The 19,381-nt window shown below is 34.6% G+C and overlaps 1 protein-coding gene across 1 annotated transcript; it reads right to left on the reverse strand.

The window, feature by feature from the left end:
• Positions 1–1,194: 1,194 nt before the first annotated feature.
• On the reverse strand, positions 1,195–14,432 carry LOC122581133 (nodal modulator 1). The gene is made up of 27 exons (XM_043753289.1): positions 14,246–14,432; positions 14,032–14,097; positions 13,406–13,492; positions 12,332–12,388; positions 12,145–12,209; positions 11,840–12,009; positions 11,548–11,609; positions 11,326–11,409; positions 10,982–11,141; positions 10,539–10,654; positions 9,881–10,009; positions 9,166–9,237; positions 8,982–9,077; positions 8,770–8,847; positions 8,461–8,589; positions 7,695–7,871; positions 6,906–7,109; positions 6,696–6,809; positions 6,358–6,608; positions 5,744–5,789; positions 5,424–5,672; positions 5,017–5,247; positions 4,845–4,936; positions 3,627–3,855; positions 3,157–3,513; positions 1,817–1,890; positions 1,195–1,704 (listed from the first exon to the last, which is right to left on the reverse strand). The coding sequence occupies exons 1-27, from the start codon at positions 14,375–14,377 to the stop codon at positions 1,614–1,616; spliced, it is 3,618 nt and encodes a 1,205-aa protein (XP_043609224.1). The 5' UTR covers positions 14,378–14,432; the 3' UTR covers positions 1,195–1,613.
• Positions 14,433–19,381: the final 4,949 nt, after the last annotated feature.

Raw genomic sequence — 19,381 nt, forward strand, 5'->3', positions numbered from 1 at the left:
CTAGTGAAAACATAAAATGCCTGAATACACCTCTAACAATCAAATATTACCTCAGTGTCATATTTTTTTATATTATATTAATAGAATGTAACTAGCAAGACGCTAGTTATCAAATATTACAGAGTACAATTCTAGAGTTTTACAATATTAACTATTCTAGACACTATCCGAGACATTAGCTGTTAGGATTGCAAAAGAGGTGACAATAAAACGAAGTGGAGTTTGTAGCAAGGATACATATCAAGACTACACAAATAATAACATCTGCAATAGACTTTGGGGACCTCATGATCATGACAGAAACAAGTAACATCCCAATAATGACTCATTGCAACCAATCCAAAAGTAGCAGCATAATATCCAATACCCTTTGCATATCTTCTTTACTAAACCAAAAGTCAATACTTTTCAATTTGTTTGATACTCTATGCAAGTGGGATCAAAGCATACCAGAATAGGGCATGGCAGGGCAAACACGAAAAGCCATCACTCAACCCTTGTAGCTCAATCCTTCAAAGGCAAAAGCGGGATTTTGATCCAGTCTTCCCAAGAGATTTTTCTTTTCTTATATCTGTTGTTATACCACAAATAGGAATAATGAACAATAGAATCTACGAGAACAATGTCTTGTTTTTTGATGGTATTAAACACCATATCATTTCGGAAACGCCACAGTGTGTCATATTGCTAGTAATGACGGGGGAATGAGAAGATTGGGAGGTGTTACTGTAATATAGACCCTAATAACATGATATCCATCAACAAAACTTATCATTCAATAAGTATTAATTAACTTTTTGTATGAACTAACATAGGATTCACGAGAAATCTAATCCTTTAATATGAAAACAAAACTTACAAAAGTAATGGTTGAAGGGGATTTCCCCAGCAAGTATATAATTTAGAAGATAAGCGTTACAAGACAGACATTCTAACAAAGTAACTGTAGACCTGCAAGACATGCAAATGCACCCGAAGAAATTTGGAAATTATATTGCACAAATTTTGAAAATACAAAGCAAGTTGCCAAAAATTTATAAAAACATGCATATTTTGTTCACTTAAATAGTTATGATTGAAACTTAAAAAACCTTTGCCATGTTCATCATTCAACTTTCCGCAATGCAAAAAGAATAAGCTTGACAAAAAAATGCATCTAATACTAACCACGATCACAACTGTTGATCATTCGTATCTGACAATCATGTTTTATTCACCAAAATATCTTTTCGTCAATGTTTTGTTCAAGTCACAATTGTATGCTACTGAACATTTGGAGAATGATCAGAGACCCTCGCTAAATAGCAAAAACATCAGGTTCAACTTTTCCTTGCATTAATACATAGTGCACTAGTTTACTCAACAAAAATGGTTAGAAGTATGTGACAACTCCATTGTGCCGTTTACTGATTGAACTAGGAGTTTATCGAAAAGGCGATGGCAAAATTACTTGTACATCAGACGTACCGCACTAAATCCCTGAAATTTCATAGGTGAAAAAGGATATCCCTATAACGTAATGACCACTTTAACAAGTCTCCTCTACCAATGGAGAATATCTCAAACTATGTTGCTAATGTGACATTAAAGACACTTGAATGCACAAAGGCTCCTCAGTATGTTCTTTTTCTCACAGCTTTCTTAGTTGATGCATTGGGTCCTGGAACTAGGGCTCCGACATTACTTTGATACACGTCTTTTAATCTGCAGATAACCATAAAATTATGATCAAAATATAACGACAATGGGTATGTTTTCTGATGAATTATCAGAGGTATGTCTTACAAAGAAACATTGTACAATAGAATTCAGTTACCTCGGGATACTAATAAATAGTGCAATCACCATTACTCCGAGGATGAGTTGATATACAGGTGCCGGAGTCAATTCCTGGTGAACATGGGTGAATGATTAAGCCAATAGGTTATAAAATAGACAGCCACATATATCAAAGGCATGCATACGAGATTAGTATTTGGATGAACAATATAAATCAGGATCAGATTCTACATGATCTCCACAATACAATCAGGGAATCTATCCATATAGCTAACAAAGGGGCGTATTGCTGAATTTATATATATCTTTCTCTTCAACCAAGTATATATTGACTGAAATTAAACTTGTAACTTGACCCATTTCTACATCCAAGTCAAAAAAGAAAAGTCAACACAGTCGAAGTTACCAACACATGAAGTGCCACACTATGTTATCAATTTCGGTGAAATTTCGGTTTTCGGTGGTTGGCCATATTTTCGGTTTTGAATTTCGGTTTAAATTTCATTTCCGAAATTTTCGGTGGTTTTGACTGAAATTCATCTATCTAAATTTCGGTTGATTAAGTGGTTTTTTCGGTGGATTTTTTCTTTTTTTTTGGGCTAACTTAATAAAATAAATGGGTTTCTTTTTGGGCCCATATGTCAATTAAACCCATGAGTAATAAAACCCACCAAATATAAAACAACAAAAGAAACCTAATTTCCAATAACCACCGATCGGATCAAGATTCAACTATTCATGTTCTTTATATGAGTACTTCACTATTTAAGCTTCTGAACTCTGCTTTTCTGTTTCATGTGATCGTCTGAATTATGTTTTCTGCTTTGCTTTTTGGATTCTATTTTCTGTTTTCTAGTTCTCTGCTTTTGAAGTCTGTTTTCCAGCAATCCAAATTCTGTTTTTCTATTTTCAGCAATCTGGATTTGTTTTCTGTTTTCAGCAATCTGCAATCCGTTTTCCGTATTCAGATTGTGTTTTCAGCAATCTGTTTTTGTTTTCAGCAATGTATATCCTATTTCAGCACTTCCAGGTTTCATCTTTTACTCTTATTTATGTATATATATATAAATATATATGTGATATTAGAATTACCGAAATACCACCAAAAAAACGATATTTCGTATATCAGTCCTTGACCGAAACACCGAAATTTATGTCCTTAACTACTTAGGTGCCACATCATCATTTTGACTGGGCTGGCCAGATTACCAACAAAAATCTTTGTAAGAAGAATATCTTGCATCAAATTTTGTATTTAAGTCTTACCTTTTTATAGGTGAAAAGAAGGGATTGCTGCATTAAATAAAAATCTTCTGAACAATTCTACGCAATTAGTCTATTTTCAAATGTTTACAATTCTTAGTGAAGGGGAAAAACCTGTTTATGGTGATCATCTTCAACTTTGTATCTGAGAGAACCCACATGTATTTGAGAAATTTGGTCCAAATCAACTTCAATTACTTCAGATTCAAATCTGAGGGTACGTGGTGATAAAGTACATCGAAGCTGCAGAAGATGCTTGCCCCTAGGCAAGCCCTTCACCTGGAAGAAGTTTGAAAGTGACAAAGGTGTCAAAGATTCAACACTGGATGGATCACTAGCCGATCTGACTTCCAATTGTAGGTGTTCATACACCTCTTTAATTCTTTTTCCATCAACTGTGCCGGTCAACAAAGTTGTGGCTGGCTGCTCGAAAACCAAAAAGTCTAATCCCTTGATATCTTCATATCCCACCTACACATGCCAAACGAATACGGGATCATAAAACAAGCTAAAAAAGAGATGACCCGCTTTATGATTTTAAGGACTTTAATTATAATTATGGCATATTGACATGTACAGCTCACCTTGACCACAACGGATTCCGGGGAAGCACGTTCAATGTTAGAACTGCCAAACCCACCTATCTTTGCTATTCTAATTGTGTATGTTGTATCAGGCTGAAGCCCCCTTAGGCGATATGAACCTGATGAATCTGTTACCGTCTCCTCATAATAACCTTTCATGTCAGAGCGAGCCTCAACTGAAACACCCTCTTTTGGCAAACCAGACAACAGAGTAACAACACCCATGGCACTAAAAGTAAGAGAAAAAAAAAAGATAAGTTAAACTCTGCTGTCTCCAGCATACAGCAAAAAGATTTGATATATAACAAACCGATTGAGCGGCTTTTCTTTTTTAGAAAATTATCGAGTAGTTTATGTTTATAGATAGGCAAACCTTGCATGCAGGAATTCCATATATCCCCGCCTAAACTTGCATAATTACATATATCCCCAGAACAAACATTTTTCAATGCATAATTACAATACTCTTAAATCATGCTTTGTGAATATATGGAATTATGCAAGTTTAAAAGGGGATATATGCAGATGCACAAAGTAAGTAAATACCATCGATGACCTTTAGTAGAATTTTTTTAATGAAGTGCTAGAGGGATCTTAGATGTTTTTTGGATAACATCAAAGGTTAATTAAAAAATTCACAGATATGTAATTAAATCAAGAACATTTCATTTTAAGCCTTTATAGTCATAAATCATATATATCATGTCATTTTAAGCCTTTATAATCATAATCATATGTATCATGTCATTTTAAACCTTTATAATCATAATCATATATATCATGGAGTGCTCTTTTCAACCTTAAGTAATTCTTTAAGTTAGTGTACATCTGTATGAGACCTAACCATCAAGTTAACTTATAAATCTTTGAAGTTTGCTAGTGTTTCATGAGCTATCATTTCTGTTTATTACAATGTACTAACAAAAACCGTTGATTCCAAGAAATAATGAAGCCCAATACACCACCAAATACATGATACTTAAATCAACATACAACGTGGCTCTCTATTGTAGGAGGATTATCATACTGGAGACCTATGACAAAGCTTGGGCACCTTGGGGAGAAAGCTAATGATGCAATGAATCTTTCAAAAATAAACTTATGTAACAAAGTGGTAATCGATATTAGCAGAAAATTACAATGTGTACCAACTCAACCAGTTCGAATTTCTTTCTTACTACAGTTGTCAATAATAGATTATAAATAACAAAAAATTACCTGTAAGCAACACGTGTAGCTTGGAATACAACCTCCCTGGACTCTCCAGAACCAAGCTCAACTGGTTGTGCTGCCGGTGAGAAAGCATACTCCTACAGATGACAACAATTATTATAGGAAAACAACACTATACAAACTTCATATGAAGGAAAATGAAATGAAGAGCCTGCACCTTTAACAGAGGACGGAGATAAAAACTTCCAGGAAACAGATTATCAAATACAAAAGCTCCACCAGCAGCAGATATCGAGTTATTTCTATAACCATCTTCCCCACTTAATGATAACAGTACAGAGGGAAATAATTCCTTGGCATTTTCTTCAGAATTTATATGCACGAAGATTTGACCAAGCTTCTGACAAGAAAAGGAATACGGTCCAATTTTCTTTACATGATAACCATGCTATTAAAAAAGAAGAGAAAAAAAAGTTAGTGCAAGAACTATAAAAGTACAGACTAAACCCTCAAACAAATTTAAATCTTTGCTGCTGATTATGAAAAATGAAAAGCATATCAGAAAGTTGCATATTATGTATCAAGTGTTTGTATATTAAAGGTAGTAGTTGGCTAGTTGCATACCTTTGAAGCCTCGACTTGGTAATTTATGTCATCATATAGGGGTCCACCAATAAACAGACCATCTCCGCTTGTAGTTGTTGCAAAAGCTAATTCATTTTTCTTGATTTGAGCATTGTGACTGTCTCCAGAAGCAATGATTCTAATATTAACATCTGAAAGCGGGGGAGAAACTGATCCTTGTATGTATAACCCCATTCGCCCAGAAAATAGAGGAACTGAAGCTTTACAGTCATCTTGTGCCACCTTGACCTGATCAAAACAATGACTTGAAAAGTGAAAATTTACTGACATGCATTAATATTATCTTCAGAGTTGTTTACCTGATGTTGTCTAGGATAAAATAAAATCTTCTTGTCATTTTTACTCCTGCATCACATGATGCAAACGGATCAGCCTTGATTTTGGCATATGGGGTGCATAATATATAGGAAACAAAAATTAAGATGAATAGCAAATTTAAATAAGGCTTTTGTCATTCACGTATAAAACCGGACATTAGGCAGAGGGTCATCAATAGTACCACTACTCAAGGTGTTGACGCCGTATTTTAAGATTCAACGGTGAAATATTACTCTCTCTTCCATAAACTAACACTCCGTAACACTAAGCAACTCCCCCCCCCCCCCCCCTTCCCAAAAAAAAAGAAATAAATTCATATCACTGCTGCTAACCACCACACAGGCAACACAGCCAAAGGAACCACCAGAAATTACTCTTTGCTGGCTTATTGCACGGGTACTACGCTAGTTAAGCACGAACCGTGACCTATTGTTTCATTCGGTTCAACTCATGAGTTTGGTTTTAAGCATACACCTATTCAAAAGCCCAAGATATTTTGCTAATAATGCATCGTATTCCAATTAGTACTAATAGATTTAATGCGAAATGCGCATGATGAAAGAGTCAAAAAGTAAAGACCATGCAATAGACCTACCCAGTATCCTTGGGTACAAATGCAAGTCTTTCTCCAGGATTTGCCCATACTTTATACTCATAAAGAGCTGGATTTGAGTGCTCATTTCCAGTGTCTACTAATCTTGCAGCAGTGTTATCAATTACAGTTCCTTCATCGTTCAAAACAGAAACCAATAGATTTCCAGGTAACTGGTCATCCCCATTTTGTGAGCTCGATTCAACCTTTATTTGTCCTTGCAGCAGATACTTCTCTCCTTTCAGATAGATAGGCTAAAGGGCAAAAAGAGCTAATGAAAAATGGAGCCAAATAAAAGTAAAAAAACTCCAGCAGTGAAATTCACCAAATGAACAATGTACCATTTTGGTTGCTGTGTCAACTTTCACAGGTGAGCTTTCAAAAAGTATACAAGAGTTTACAAAGTGAAGTTCATGCACTCCAGGAGATTCAACACATATACGCTGAGGACCTTTCTGCAATTGGCAATAGAATCAACATGAGCGAAAATAGGTTTGCATCATGTGTGAATGCTCTCATGTTTAATATCATGTGTGTACTGTCTGAAATACCTTGATTTTTAGGTCCACACGAGAACCATCTGACTGGAGTAGATATGCATCTACATCATGAGTGGAAACTAAGTTAACCCAATAACCTTTTTGCACAAATTTAACCCCTTTAACATCCTCTATTCCAACATTAAGAAGGACAGAACTCTTTTCCCAACACCATTTATCTTCTCCAGCAATAGCTTCTTTAGAGAGGTGTTTGACCTAAAATTTAGCATATGGTATAAGTCAAACACTTAAATAAGAATCGCCACAGTAATACAAGTAATTCTGGAACAATTTTAAGGTAATTATACAAATCCTTTAGTTTAATAGCTTCTTTAGAGAGGTGTTTGACCTAAAAATTAGCATACAGATATATAAGTCCAACACTTGAATAAGAATAGCAACAGTAATACAAGTACTTCTTAAACAATTTTAAGGTAGTTATACAAATCCTTTAGTTTAATAGCTTCTTTAAAGAGGTGTTTGACCTAAAAATTAGCATACAGAAATACAAGTCAAACACTTAAATAAGAATAGAAACAATAATACAAGTACTTCTGAAACAATTTTAAGGTAGTTATACAAATCCTTTAGTTTCCAAGCAAGATAGGTTAAAATTTAATGTAAGTATGTAAATATGGAGTTGTATTGCTACTTTAACTGAAGACTATAGAGCATCCTACAATAGAAAAAAAAGAAACAAGAATTTAATTAATGGGTTTACTCTTTATTCACTAACTAAACAATTTGTCAATATCAACTCAATTCCAGAGGTATAATAGCAACCATAAAGTAATGCATTACCTCAAGCTTATATTTTCCGGGTAGAACATTTTGAAAAATAAACTCACTACTCTGGTCAATCAAACCCACTATCTGCCTCTTTTCTTTGCTTTTAGCATCCAACCTCACAAGATCAACGGATACAGATGAATCACATTTCTCTTTGCAAGTTACCGAGCCATGGACCTTAACTTGGGACTGAAATTTGAAAATATATAAGACACTGAAATCAGTCTTAGATCACACATGTAGTATAATACACCACTCACATAAAAAAAATTCACATTTGGATTTTGAAACTAAATGGACTACCATCAAATTCGATATTAACACACAATTGTCGAAGCATTCAGATAACTGAACTATAACGATATTATCATGTAGAAAAGGATCATCCATATTGAATATGAAGCTAAGGGGGTGTTTGGTTCGCAGAATTTCAAGGAATTCGATGGAATTGGAATTGGAATTGGAATCTGAATTCCATTTCATATCATGTTTGGTTGGCAGAATGAAATTCAGATTCCATTCCATTAGTTGTTTGGTTCACATGGAATTGGAATTGGAATTGGAATCCTTCAAATTCCATCATATGATGGAATTCAAAATTCCTTCACATATCGAAAGAGGAAATAACTTTGAGCTAAAGTTCAAAATGGTTTCTGAAACTGACAGCTAAAGATCTGAGTTCCTAAATTGGTTATTGACATTCTGTGATCAAATTTAACAACCTGGAAAAAGTAAGAAGGGACAAGCAACTATAAATTGAACTTTGAGATATAATTACCTGATAGAATTTCAGCGATAGCAATGGACCATTCACATTGACATCAATATGTGGTGGTGAAAACAGAAGATCTGGATTACTTTCAGGTTTGGATGCAATAGCTGATAACCTATAGTCACCAGGTGGAACCTGAAAATATTAAGACCAATGAAGTGATACAAATTGGAGAAAGTTCAGGAAATATTTGTCTGTAAGCTTTAAACTTCATCATTAAGAAGAGATAATCATAATTCATGACATGGAAAATTAATTGTTGTCATCATGAGAAGAGCTTAACATTTGCTCTTAGATGCAGAATCTGTAAACTACCTCAAAGCAAAAATAGCCGGTATCATCAGTCTGTTTCATTTGTGGCTTAGCATTATGCGGTCCATGAGTCAAGGCTACCTGAGAATGTATAATGTGCGAGTTAACAGCAAAGCACATTCACTGTTACAGTACCTTCTCTTAAAAGGTTAATTATAAATTAAAAATTATACGTACAGATAAATACAAGGAAAGATATAGAATGTTGGGAATACCTTTGCTCTGTAACCAGAATCAACTGTCTGCACCGAGCCACAAACATCATATAACACTGCTTTTATATCAGCAACCGAGGCCATGTTTGGTAAAACCTAATTATCAGAAACATTAATGGTAAGGGTTGCCAGCAAAAAAATAAAAACAAAGTTTATATGTGCCTCAATATTCTGGTGCACTTGCCATGAAGTTAATCAATTTGTCAAACTTGTAGTGCTCCTTTTTCGCTTCAATCTGATACTGTTTAGATGTTACCTGTAAGACAGCATAGGTGGAAATAATTAGGAAGGATAGAAGCATAAACAAGCTTATCGTGTACAAATTTTGAAAGTTTGGTGGGGAACCAGTGCAATAAAAAAGTCTATGGTGCAACCGTGTACAAATTTTGAAAACATAACTAGGCAATCAGTTCAATTAAAAAAAGTTATAGTGTAAACGTGTACAAATGGAAATGTACATCAGTGCACCAATGATTAATCCCAGAGAAAAATTAAAACTCTGTAGTATAATTAGACCAGTCCATGTACTGAGTACATATATCAAAAACGGAACCAAGGGAATACATCCTTAAAAAGCACCAAATAGACAAAACTTCAACCTTTACTTTCATATGAAGTCAACATATCAAAATGCATATGATGCAAACCATTTTTTATGCTAGAATATATTTTAAAATACTGCTACTACTGAAGCCGGTCAAGAAAAAAATATGTATAGGGTTAATCATGTCTATGAAATTCAAGCTTTTCATAAGATTCTCTCAAGTCTGGTACCTTTACATAAATATAAACAAGCATAACAAAATCCCACATTCATAGATACACATCCATACACACTCACACACACACACACATCTATGTGTTGGCGTATACACACCGATGCCGATAAATGAACTCACTTGGTCAAGCTTATAATATCCTTCTTTATCAGTGATAGACCTCTCTACGCCATCCACCACAACTGTTACACCATCCACTCCCTTGCCATTAGCATCAACGACACGGCCCCCAACAGAAAACCCAGTGACCTGCACATGATTAGTTATACGAAAGTTTTACTTCAGAAGAGAAACTAAGGCAAGCATATAATCATGACTGGTGATTAAAAAAGCACTCAAGCTAGTGATTAACCAAGTGATGATTGTACGTCGACGAGAAATTTACATGTTGCTTCACACTAGGGGAGAAAATCAGGATTAATAGAATACAATGATGATATGCTCCCTTATGGCTTAGAAATAGTAACTTCACTTAGAACTTGGATGGTTTTTAATGTCAGGCTCTCTGGCTCAGAGTTCTAAAATAGTGCGGAGAATTTAGATATCTCCTAACATAAGCAACTAATTTTAAGGTTCTATGGTCTGTAAATGGGAATAGAAACTACAAAGAGAAGGGAAACCATTAAGTATAACTTGCCACTTTGCAGCTAGAAATTGAACTGTTACTACTTACTACCTGCGAGTATTATAAAATCCTGACAGTACTTGATAAATAGCAAAACTGCAACAGATACCACCAACATCAGAACTAGAAAAGAAGATTGATAGATTTATGTACCTGAAACTTCTGAAACAGTATCGCATGCTCATGCTGAACAGTCACATCCGCAGAGGGAGGAGAAACATCAAAAACTGTGTTCTCGCCCTTATAGTAAGGTATAAGTTTATAAACCCCTGCAGGTATCAAGTACATTGAGTCATCATACTATACACAATCCTTTGGATGAAAACACATCATATGCTCTGAGTAAGATAACTAACAACATCCATTTTTATAGGTATAATTAAAATTCAAAGATATAAATACTATGTGCACCAAAATTTATTGGGGGTGTTTGGTAACATGGATATAAAAAGGAGGTAGTGGCACAATGTGATTGCCTGATTGGTAGTGTTGAATTCAAAATAATGATATATAAATGCCATGCATAATAGTGTGTGTGCGTGTATGTGTTTGTGCGTATATGCAATTGAGTGGAAGAAAGAGAACCAGAACATTACCGCATGGAATGGACTTAAACTTAAATGTTCCATCAACATCAGATATAGCATGGCAAAGGGCAGTTTTATCTCCAGAGGGTTTACCAGAACCCTGTGGGCAGTGCACTTCCTTGACATCATCAGAATACAGATAAAAGTTAACCCCCAAAATAGGGTTTCCCTGAGATAGCATAATAGAGATTGTGCATTAGCTTTGTTAATAATCAACATCCACCCATACCAGCTTATCTTCTTTGACCGCGACACTATATAACTGATACAACTAGATCGTATAGCATATGATAGAGTGATAGGCCCAGGATAAGAAATTTGTATTTCAAACGTCTAAAAAGGGGCAAACTTACTTGTGCAACGACCAACCCACGAATATCATAACCAGAGACAAAGAAGACATCATCAACTTGAATATTTCCAAACCCCAATTCAACCTGACAGTTTATATACAGAATAAATCATGTGAATTGAGTTTGCATTCAGATGTAAGCACATGTAAGAAATTAAGTGACAGCAAACAAATTGAAAATGGACGAGAAAAATAACAAAGATGACAGGTAAAAGTTTATGACCTCTGTCGAGCCTTTCACTTCAATATTCAGGTCATCACGGGATGCTCGTAGGTTGTATCGTCCTACACCCAAAAATGTTGTGACTAATATAATCAAAGAAACAATGGTATCAAGTATCAACTTGATAATTGTCACGCAAATACGTCACGAACCAAGTGTGAATTTTATGATTTGTATAAACAAGCACTTGCACTGATTTTGTTATATTGATATTACAAAGATTGACACTCGTGATGAACACATATAGTCAAACACAACGACTTCCAATCATGTCCATGCAGAAAATATTAACCTGGATTTATGTTGGTGAATAAGTAGCTTCCTGCTACTGATGTCAAAACAGATGATACAACACTCCCACTAGAATCCAAAAGCTCAACATTTACTTTCGATGGACCACCTTCTGCGGATGAACAACTTGCACCGCCAACTGCTCCCACGATTTTTCCACTAATACTAAACCTGCAAAGATATCATACAGTAGAAGTTGACGTCCAACAAGATCTAGTACAACATAAGTTTCATCAAATGTAAGTCATGCATACAGCCACAATGCATAGATTATTTATAAAGATGATGAAAATAAATAAGACCAACCCTGTGAATTGAAAATTTATATCTTCGTTTCTGTTGCAACCAGTGTGATCTACAAGCACGGGAACCTAGGAAAAGGAAGACATCAGATATTGCATTCATATACTAAGATACTTCAGTACACAAATTATCTATCAGAGAACGAAATATAGAAAAAGTAAGATGTGGACTATTATAATAATTTACATACCTGATCTGGGTCCAATGACCATCCTTCAGGTCCCTTAATCTTGATAACAAATGAACCCTGCACCAAAACTATCCTCATTATAATGGTGTCATGTATTCACGTCGACATAGAAGACCTACAGCCGGATGTAACCTATAGTGTAAGGTCAATCTAAGAAAAGAAAAAAAAAACACTACGAAAATAAAACCTACAATTTTAAAAAATGTTACTGAACTCTGAAGTATTGTGTTAACTAAATCTATTACCAGGGTATTTTGTGTTAGCTATAAAATATGAATAATGGTAATGAAGCCTTAATCCACAGAGGTGTGCGTCCTAGCTTTCTCATAATGAGCAGTGAGAGAGGGGGAGGGTGTTCAATGTACCCCATGTAATAAGGTTTATCATTTAACTACACACAAACTTAAAAAACCTAAATAATGTTTTTTGGTTGATCAGCTGCTCTACATAATGCAAGTATGCAACTTAACAAGCCTAAATGAGTTGAACCCACCAAATCTATAACAGCAGCTGTGAGTTTGCTCACTAATTTAGTTTCTTAGACTTTTGGTGGTTCATTTAAAACCTAAATAATGTTTTTTGGTTGATCAGCTGCTCTACATAATGCAAGTATGCAACTTAACGAGCCTAAATGAGTTGAACCCACCAAACCTACAAAAGCAGCTGTGACTTTGCTCACTAGTTTCGTTTCTTAGACTAATGGTGGTACATTTAAAACTTGATCTAAAAGAGTTCATTTGTGGCTTGAAACAATCCCTAAGAACTGACTCAATGAGTCAATGCTCAAGCTTATGAAAGCCTATATCAACAAACCAAAAGGCCACTTATACAAGAATGTTGGAACCAAAACAATACTAGTCGAGCCAAGGCTTGGCCTTAGACAAGCTGATCACAAACCTGAAACTAGCACATGAGCAAAAAGCCCAAGCATCAAGAAGCAACCTAGGGCTCAAGTTGGGTTGAACACAATATACTATAACTAAAGACAAAATATACAAAATACATAATTAAGGATACAAATTGTGAAGATCATTAGTAAGCAGTAACTTAAGCCAATAGTGAATGTTACCGTACCTTATCATAAACTGGGATAAAGTAGTAACCATTTGGAGCACATTGCGTTCTGTCCTTCACCAAGCCATCCAAAGTACGCAGCTCGACCTAAAATATGATAAATTAACACATTGGAAACCTCATTATTTGTCTGGATCTTCATTGGTGAAAGCATAAAAGAACAGTCCACTAAATGTTGAATTAGATTAAAATCATATGATAACTTTGGTCTACATTCAATCTTTTGCACGACATTATCTAAGAGCTACACACATACTCCGTCACTTGTAACCGCCACATCAATTCAGACATTTTGTTATAACTTCTATTTCTGTCGCATTTAAGACTACTTGGAAATTCTATGCATCCTAACTCGTATTCCCGTGTCCTGGCCATCCCAAGATGTTTACCTATGTGTTCCGACTCTGGTCTATTCAAAACGCCTAACCGCTAGGCCACCTTGTACCGAACTAAATTAGGTTCAGGTAAAACGGAAGCATATTGAATGTATTAACCAAATTTTTTTAGGTCAATATCTTTCATATATATTTTTGTGTCATATAGCTACTTGCAAAAATAACAACAGCAATAATAATAATAATAATAATAAGTGTGAAAATGGAGTAAAAGCGAGATGCATATAATACCGTGATATGAGAATAATCTAATTTTGAATCCGTTGACTTCCTTGACTTGATCAAAGAAGAACTCGCCTACAAACACAATATATACGTAGAATCATATATATATGTACGTATATATGTATATGTATATTTTATATATATAGATATAGATATAGATATAGATATGATGAAAATAGTAATAAATAAAATGAAAAAAAAAAGTGTGTGTGAGCGATACCTCAACAAACCCGCCGCAACCTTGGATAGAATCGGAAGCAGAAGCAAGTGTAGATGTATAGATGATGATGATGATGATAGTGAAGAAGAATGAAAAGTGGTTGCAGTTGTTGTTGTTTAAGAACTGCGCCATTGTTGTGAGTACTCACTGACTCACTCTCTGGTGAGAAGTTCTCAGATCTTATACAAAATCAAAAATATATAATCTAATCAAAAATATAATTATAATGATCGACGGGTGGATACTCCAACAAACAATAGGCTTTGAAGTGTGGCTACTGGCTAGGCCCATCTATGTAGCCCGAAGCCCCGAACAGATTAATGTTTTTACATAAACATGTGGGAATGAGTAGACAAAGAAGGAAAGTGTAACATCCCAATATTTTAATATAATAGATTATTAACCTTTTTGTAGTTTAAACATTAAATTAGTTTGCTACTATTTTATTTTGAGATAAGGGGTTAATTTAGTTATAACTTTAGTGGATAGCAGGTATAATACCCTTTTTATTTCTAAGAAAAACGTGGCTAACAGGAAATAAGTCAGCCAAACAATTCTTATGACTCATATTTTCCCACTCAAGTTCCACTCCTCTTCTAACTATCTTATTTCTCAAATTCTTCCAAAATCCATGCAATTGAAACTCCAAATCTCAAGTTAAAGAGTTGAAATCCTTGAACAATAACAATTATCATCTCTAATTAAACTAGAAATTGAAATTGAGGGTTTGTGTGGGGGTGGTGGTGGCCGAAAATTCTAAGAAGAAAAGGGGAAGAATTATGATTTGAAAGCCCTAATCCTTTGTTTTTCACTTTGAGGTATTGATTTCCTTAACCCTAGTTTTTATTTGTTATTGAAAATTAGGGTTCTTAATCTTACAATTGGGGGTTTTTGTTAATTGAGATTTTCAAGTAGAACCCTAATAAAATTTAATTGAGAAATGGTTAGTTTGATTTAAAGAGTTTGTTGATAATGAAAATTCCCCATAGTAAGAATTTCATATTTAGTGGTGTTTGGCTAGTAATCATGAAATAAAGTTCTATTATGAGAACTTGGATTTGTTGGAAAAGTTGTTAGTAGTCAAACACAATAATGTTAGAATTGATGAATGCTAGTAGATACTTGTAGGGGAGTTGAGTTTATAGAACTTATAGAATGTTTATGTGTTGGTTCATGTATAGGTGGTGAAGAATAAATTGTTGAACCTATTAGCCTTGTAGTACCAAGTAGCCAAATTTGATGTGGGTGTGTATACATATAATCATGTTCTTGTTATTAGAGGTCATAGGTGGGTAAATTCCTATGACCCATTGTTTGATTTATTGTGAGAACTAGTAGGTGGGTAAATTCCTACTAGTCATATTGTTTGTAAGAGCTAGTAGGTGGGTAAATTCCTACTAGCCAAAATGTCCATGGCCATGTTGAAAATGAATGTGTGTTGTTTGTTATGAATGAAATGGCTAGCTTGTTAGGCTTTATGTGGTGCTTGATGCACATTGTTACGGTAACATGATTATGATTATATGTGTATGCATTCACTAAGCGTAGCTTACGTTTTAGATGTTTAACTCTTTTATAGGAGTTGGTAGTAGCAAAGGCAAGGACTTGACCGAGTAAAGATAAAGTTGGAAGCTTTAGTCGCCAAGAGGGTTGGCAAGTTGGATAATTTAAGGGTAGATAATCCCTTTTGACCTATTTGGCTCATGATACATGTTTTGGTTAACAACTCGAATTTGGTTTAAAACCTTTGATTATGTTCAGTTTTTGGTTCTTTGAAGATCTGATGGTATTGTAAATGTCGTTGGACTTATATCTTGGATAATTGACCCGTTTCGATGTAGTTTGGGTAAATGACCATATGGGTCACAATATTTGATCAAAACCTTCTTGAAATTTTAGAATGTGTATCTATGTATCACTTTTGTTGTCATAAGTAAATTTCAGAAATGGTATGGAAATTTGATGTTTGAAGACAAAGTCTAAGTGCAGGAAAAATTGGTTTTTGAACAAAAGGTTTTCTGCAGGTAGTCCCACTGCGCCGCAGTGGGAGTCTTTCCAAGCTCACTGCGCCGCAGTGGGCTTTTGGTCATTTATTTCCGAGAGTTTCCACTGCGCCGCAGTGGGTATTGATTAAAAAAAAATTATTCGATTTTGATTTAAAAGGTTTGGGTCCTTACAGAAAGTCTTCAAATACATTATATAGGTTACGTGTTGGTGCATGTGGAAAAAAAGGAATAACAAAAGGTCCAATAATGTGGAAGTATATCGCGTGAAGAATCTCGAGAGTATAAGTCTTTCGATTTTTTAAGGTATAGAAACCGAGCTAAGCAAGCAAACCTTAGTTGGGTCGATTGGTGTAATTTCAATATTGTGTAATCTTTGTAAATTTTGTACTGTATGCGGTTTTTGTCGCCTGTGAATACCATTACCTTTCAAAATAAAAAATTCAAGGTTGTAAATAATGGTTGACGGTCATTCGGCGGTCGGGGCCACCTTTAAGATAAAATCTCATTTCGCAGAGCTATAATGAAGACTATAAAATATAAAAGAATTTATTTAAAATATATATATATATATATTTAGCAATATCCTAACAAAGTTATTCAAAAGTGATGTCTTTTGAACGTTATTTGACCGTTAAATCCTGTTATTTGACCGTGAAGCTCTGTTAAATTCGTTATTTGATCATTATTGACTCAGGCCTTCAAATTTATTCTATAACCCCTTTAATGTGACGGTAGACATCTGTTACCGTTATAACAACCATTATAACGGTCTTTAAAGCCATTATTAACAACACTGTGTTCAATACGGGATTTTTCATATAATTACTAATGACTAAGTTAATATATTATGTGTTGTTCTCTATGGTTATGAGTTATGACTACGTGAATGTGGCAAGCTATGTTTTGTTTTCTTTGCATGGATTGCTTTGATATAACATTTTTAAATTTTGACCATTTATTTTAATTTAATGGTCAAGATTTTTTTAACATGACTAGTCATTCCCTTTTGATACAATTATTTTCTCTTTAACTAACAATTCTTTATACATCAATTTTAACATTTGTTTTATAATAAATAATAAAATAATACCTTTATATATATATATATATATAGGAGAGAGATCAAATAAGAAGGTCTCTTAAGGAGAGAAGGGAGAGGAGGTCTTGTGAACCAATCAGAACGCGACATGTGGATTTAAAAAAAAACGCGGTGACATTTTTGTAAATAAATCAAACTTTTGTCAGCCTGGTTTTGGGTCAGCTTGGATCTGGGTCAGCTTGGGTTATGATCAGCTTGGTCTGTCAGCTTGGTTGAGTCAGCTTGGTTGGGTCAAATTGGTCAGCCTGGGTTATGGGTCAGCTTGGTCAGTCTAGAATCTGGGTCAGCTTGGGATCTACATTTGTGTAGATTGTGTAGTTTTGTGTAAGCTGACCCAAAAACAAACTGACCCAACTTGACCCAGACCCCAAGCTGACCTAACCCAACCCCAAGTTGACCCAACTTGACCCCAAGCTGACCCAAAACCCATAATCTACATTTGTACATTTGTGTAGATTAATCTACATTTGTGTAGATTGTGTCAAGCTGACCCAACCCAAGCTAACCAAGCTCACCCAACCTGACCCAGACCTCAAGTTGACCCAACCCAACCCCAAGCTGGCCCAACCTGACCCCAAGCTGACCCAAAACCCATAATCTACATCTGTGTAGATTAATCTACATTTGTGTAGATTGTGTCAAGCTGACCCAACCCAAGCTAACCAAGCTGACCCAACCTGACCCAAACTCCAAGCTGACCCAACCTGACCCCAAGCTGACCCAATCAGACCCTGACCCCAATCTGACCAAACTGATCATACTGACCAACCAAGCTGATCAGAACCCAAGCTGACCCAAACCAAGCTGACCCAGAACCCAAGCTGACCAAACCAAGCTGACTTACCAATCTGATCATAACCAAAGCTGACCCAGACCAAAACTGACCCAAAACTAGGCTGACAAAAGTTTGATTTATTTACAAAAATTCCACCGCGCATTTTTTTTCATTTTGACACATGTCGAGTTCTAATTGGCCTATAGGACCTTCTATCCCTTCTCTCCTTAAGACACCTTCTTCCAAGATCTCTACCCTAAATATATATATATATACTAGATATTTTACCCCGCGCGATGCGCGGCTAGTTAAAAAAGTTATTTTATGCATTAATAAATAGCTATTCTATAGGCTTATTATGTTGAAATTGATTATGTTATAGTTAATGGTTAATTCCTGGAATACCTCTGGTCATCTTTTGTCTTTTCTGACATGTCGATATTACAGTCACTAAACCTACTATAGTGATTACACACCAACATTTAACATAAGATATTTTGATATCATTAACAAATCAAACGTAAATCGATAATGTAGCATGATATCTATATATTCATCAAACGAAATAATATATACAAAGTAAAAAAACTAAACATGACAAAAATTTAGTCATATAAAATACACATAAATACAATACGAATAAGTAAAAAAATAATAAGATAAATAAGAGAAAATCATTATAGTTTTTGCTTTCAGTTATGCTGAAAAGATGGAGAAAATACCTTATGTAGTGACGGGAAAAAATAATCCTAAACACAATTAGGAAATAAAGTATTTTATCTCCAACAATCAAGAAATTCATTCGTAAACTCAAAATAACTACTATTATCATTATAAAATAGACATTTTTTTGTGGTTAGAATAACCAATTTTGGTTAAGGTTTTGGCCAAGAGAACGAAGGAGAAACAACAAAATTGTTTGGTCGTGTATAACCTAATAATATTTTTAAATAAATTTTAAAATTTGATATAGTCTTCAAAGTTGTATATATTTTAATAAATAATATTATTTATGTCAAATTAATAGATGTATTGGACGTCTTCTTATATCTTAATATGGGTTTTGATTTTTTTTTTTTAATTTTGTGTATATAGTTTTGATTTAATATTTTATGTTATATTTAATAAAATAAATTACATTGGTTTGAGAATAAATAGAGGTTATAAGATAAATATTGTAAAAAAAGTATGGAGATGCCACGTAGGATACAATCCTATGTGGCAATGTTTAAAGCTAGCTTTAGGTTGAAATAAGG

Source organism: Erigeron canadensis, chromosome 9 (assembly GCF_010389155.1).
Source record: "Erigeron canadensis isolate Cc75 chromosome 9, C_canadensis_v1, whole genome shotgun sequence".
NCBI lineage: Eukaryota > Viridiplantae > Streptophyta > Magnoliopsida > Asterales > Asteraceae > Erigeron > Erigeron canadensis.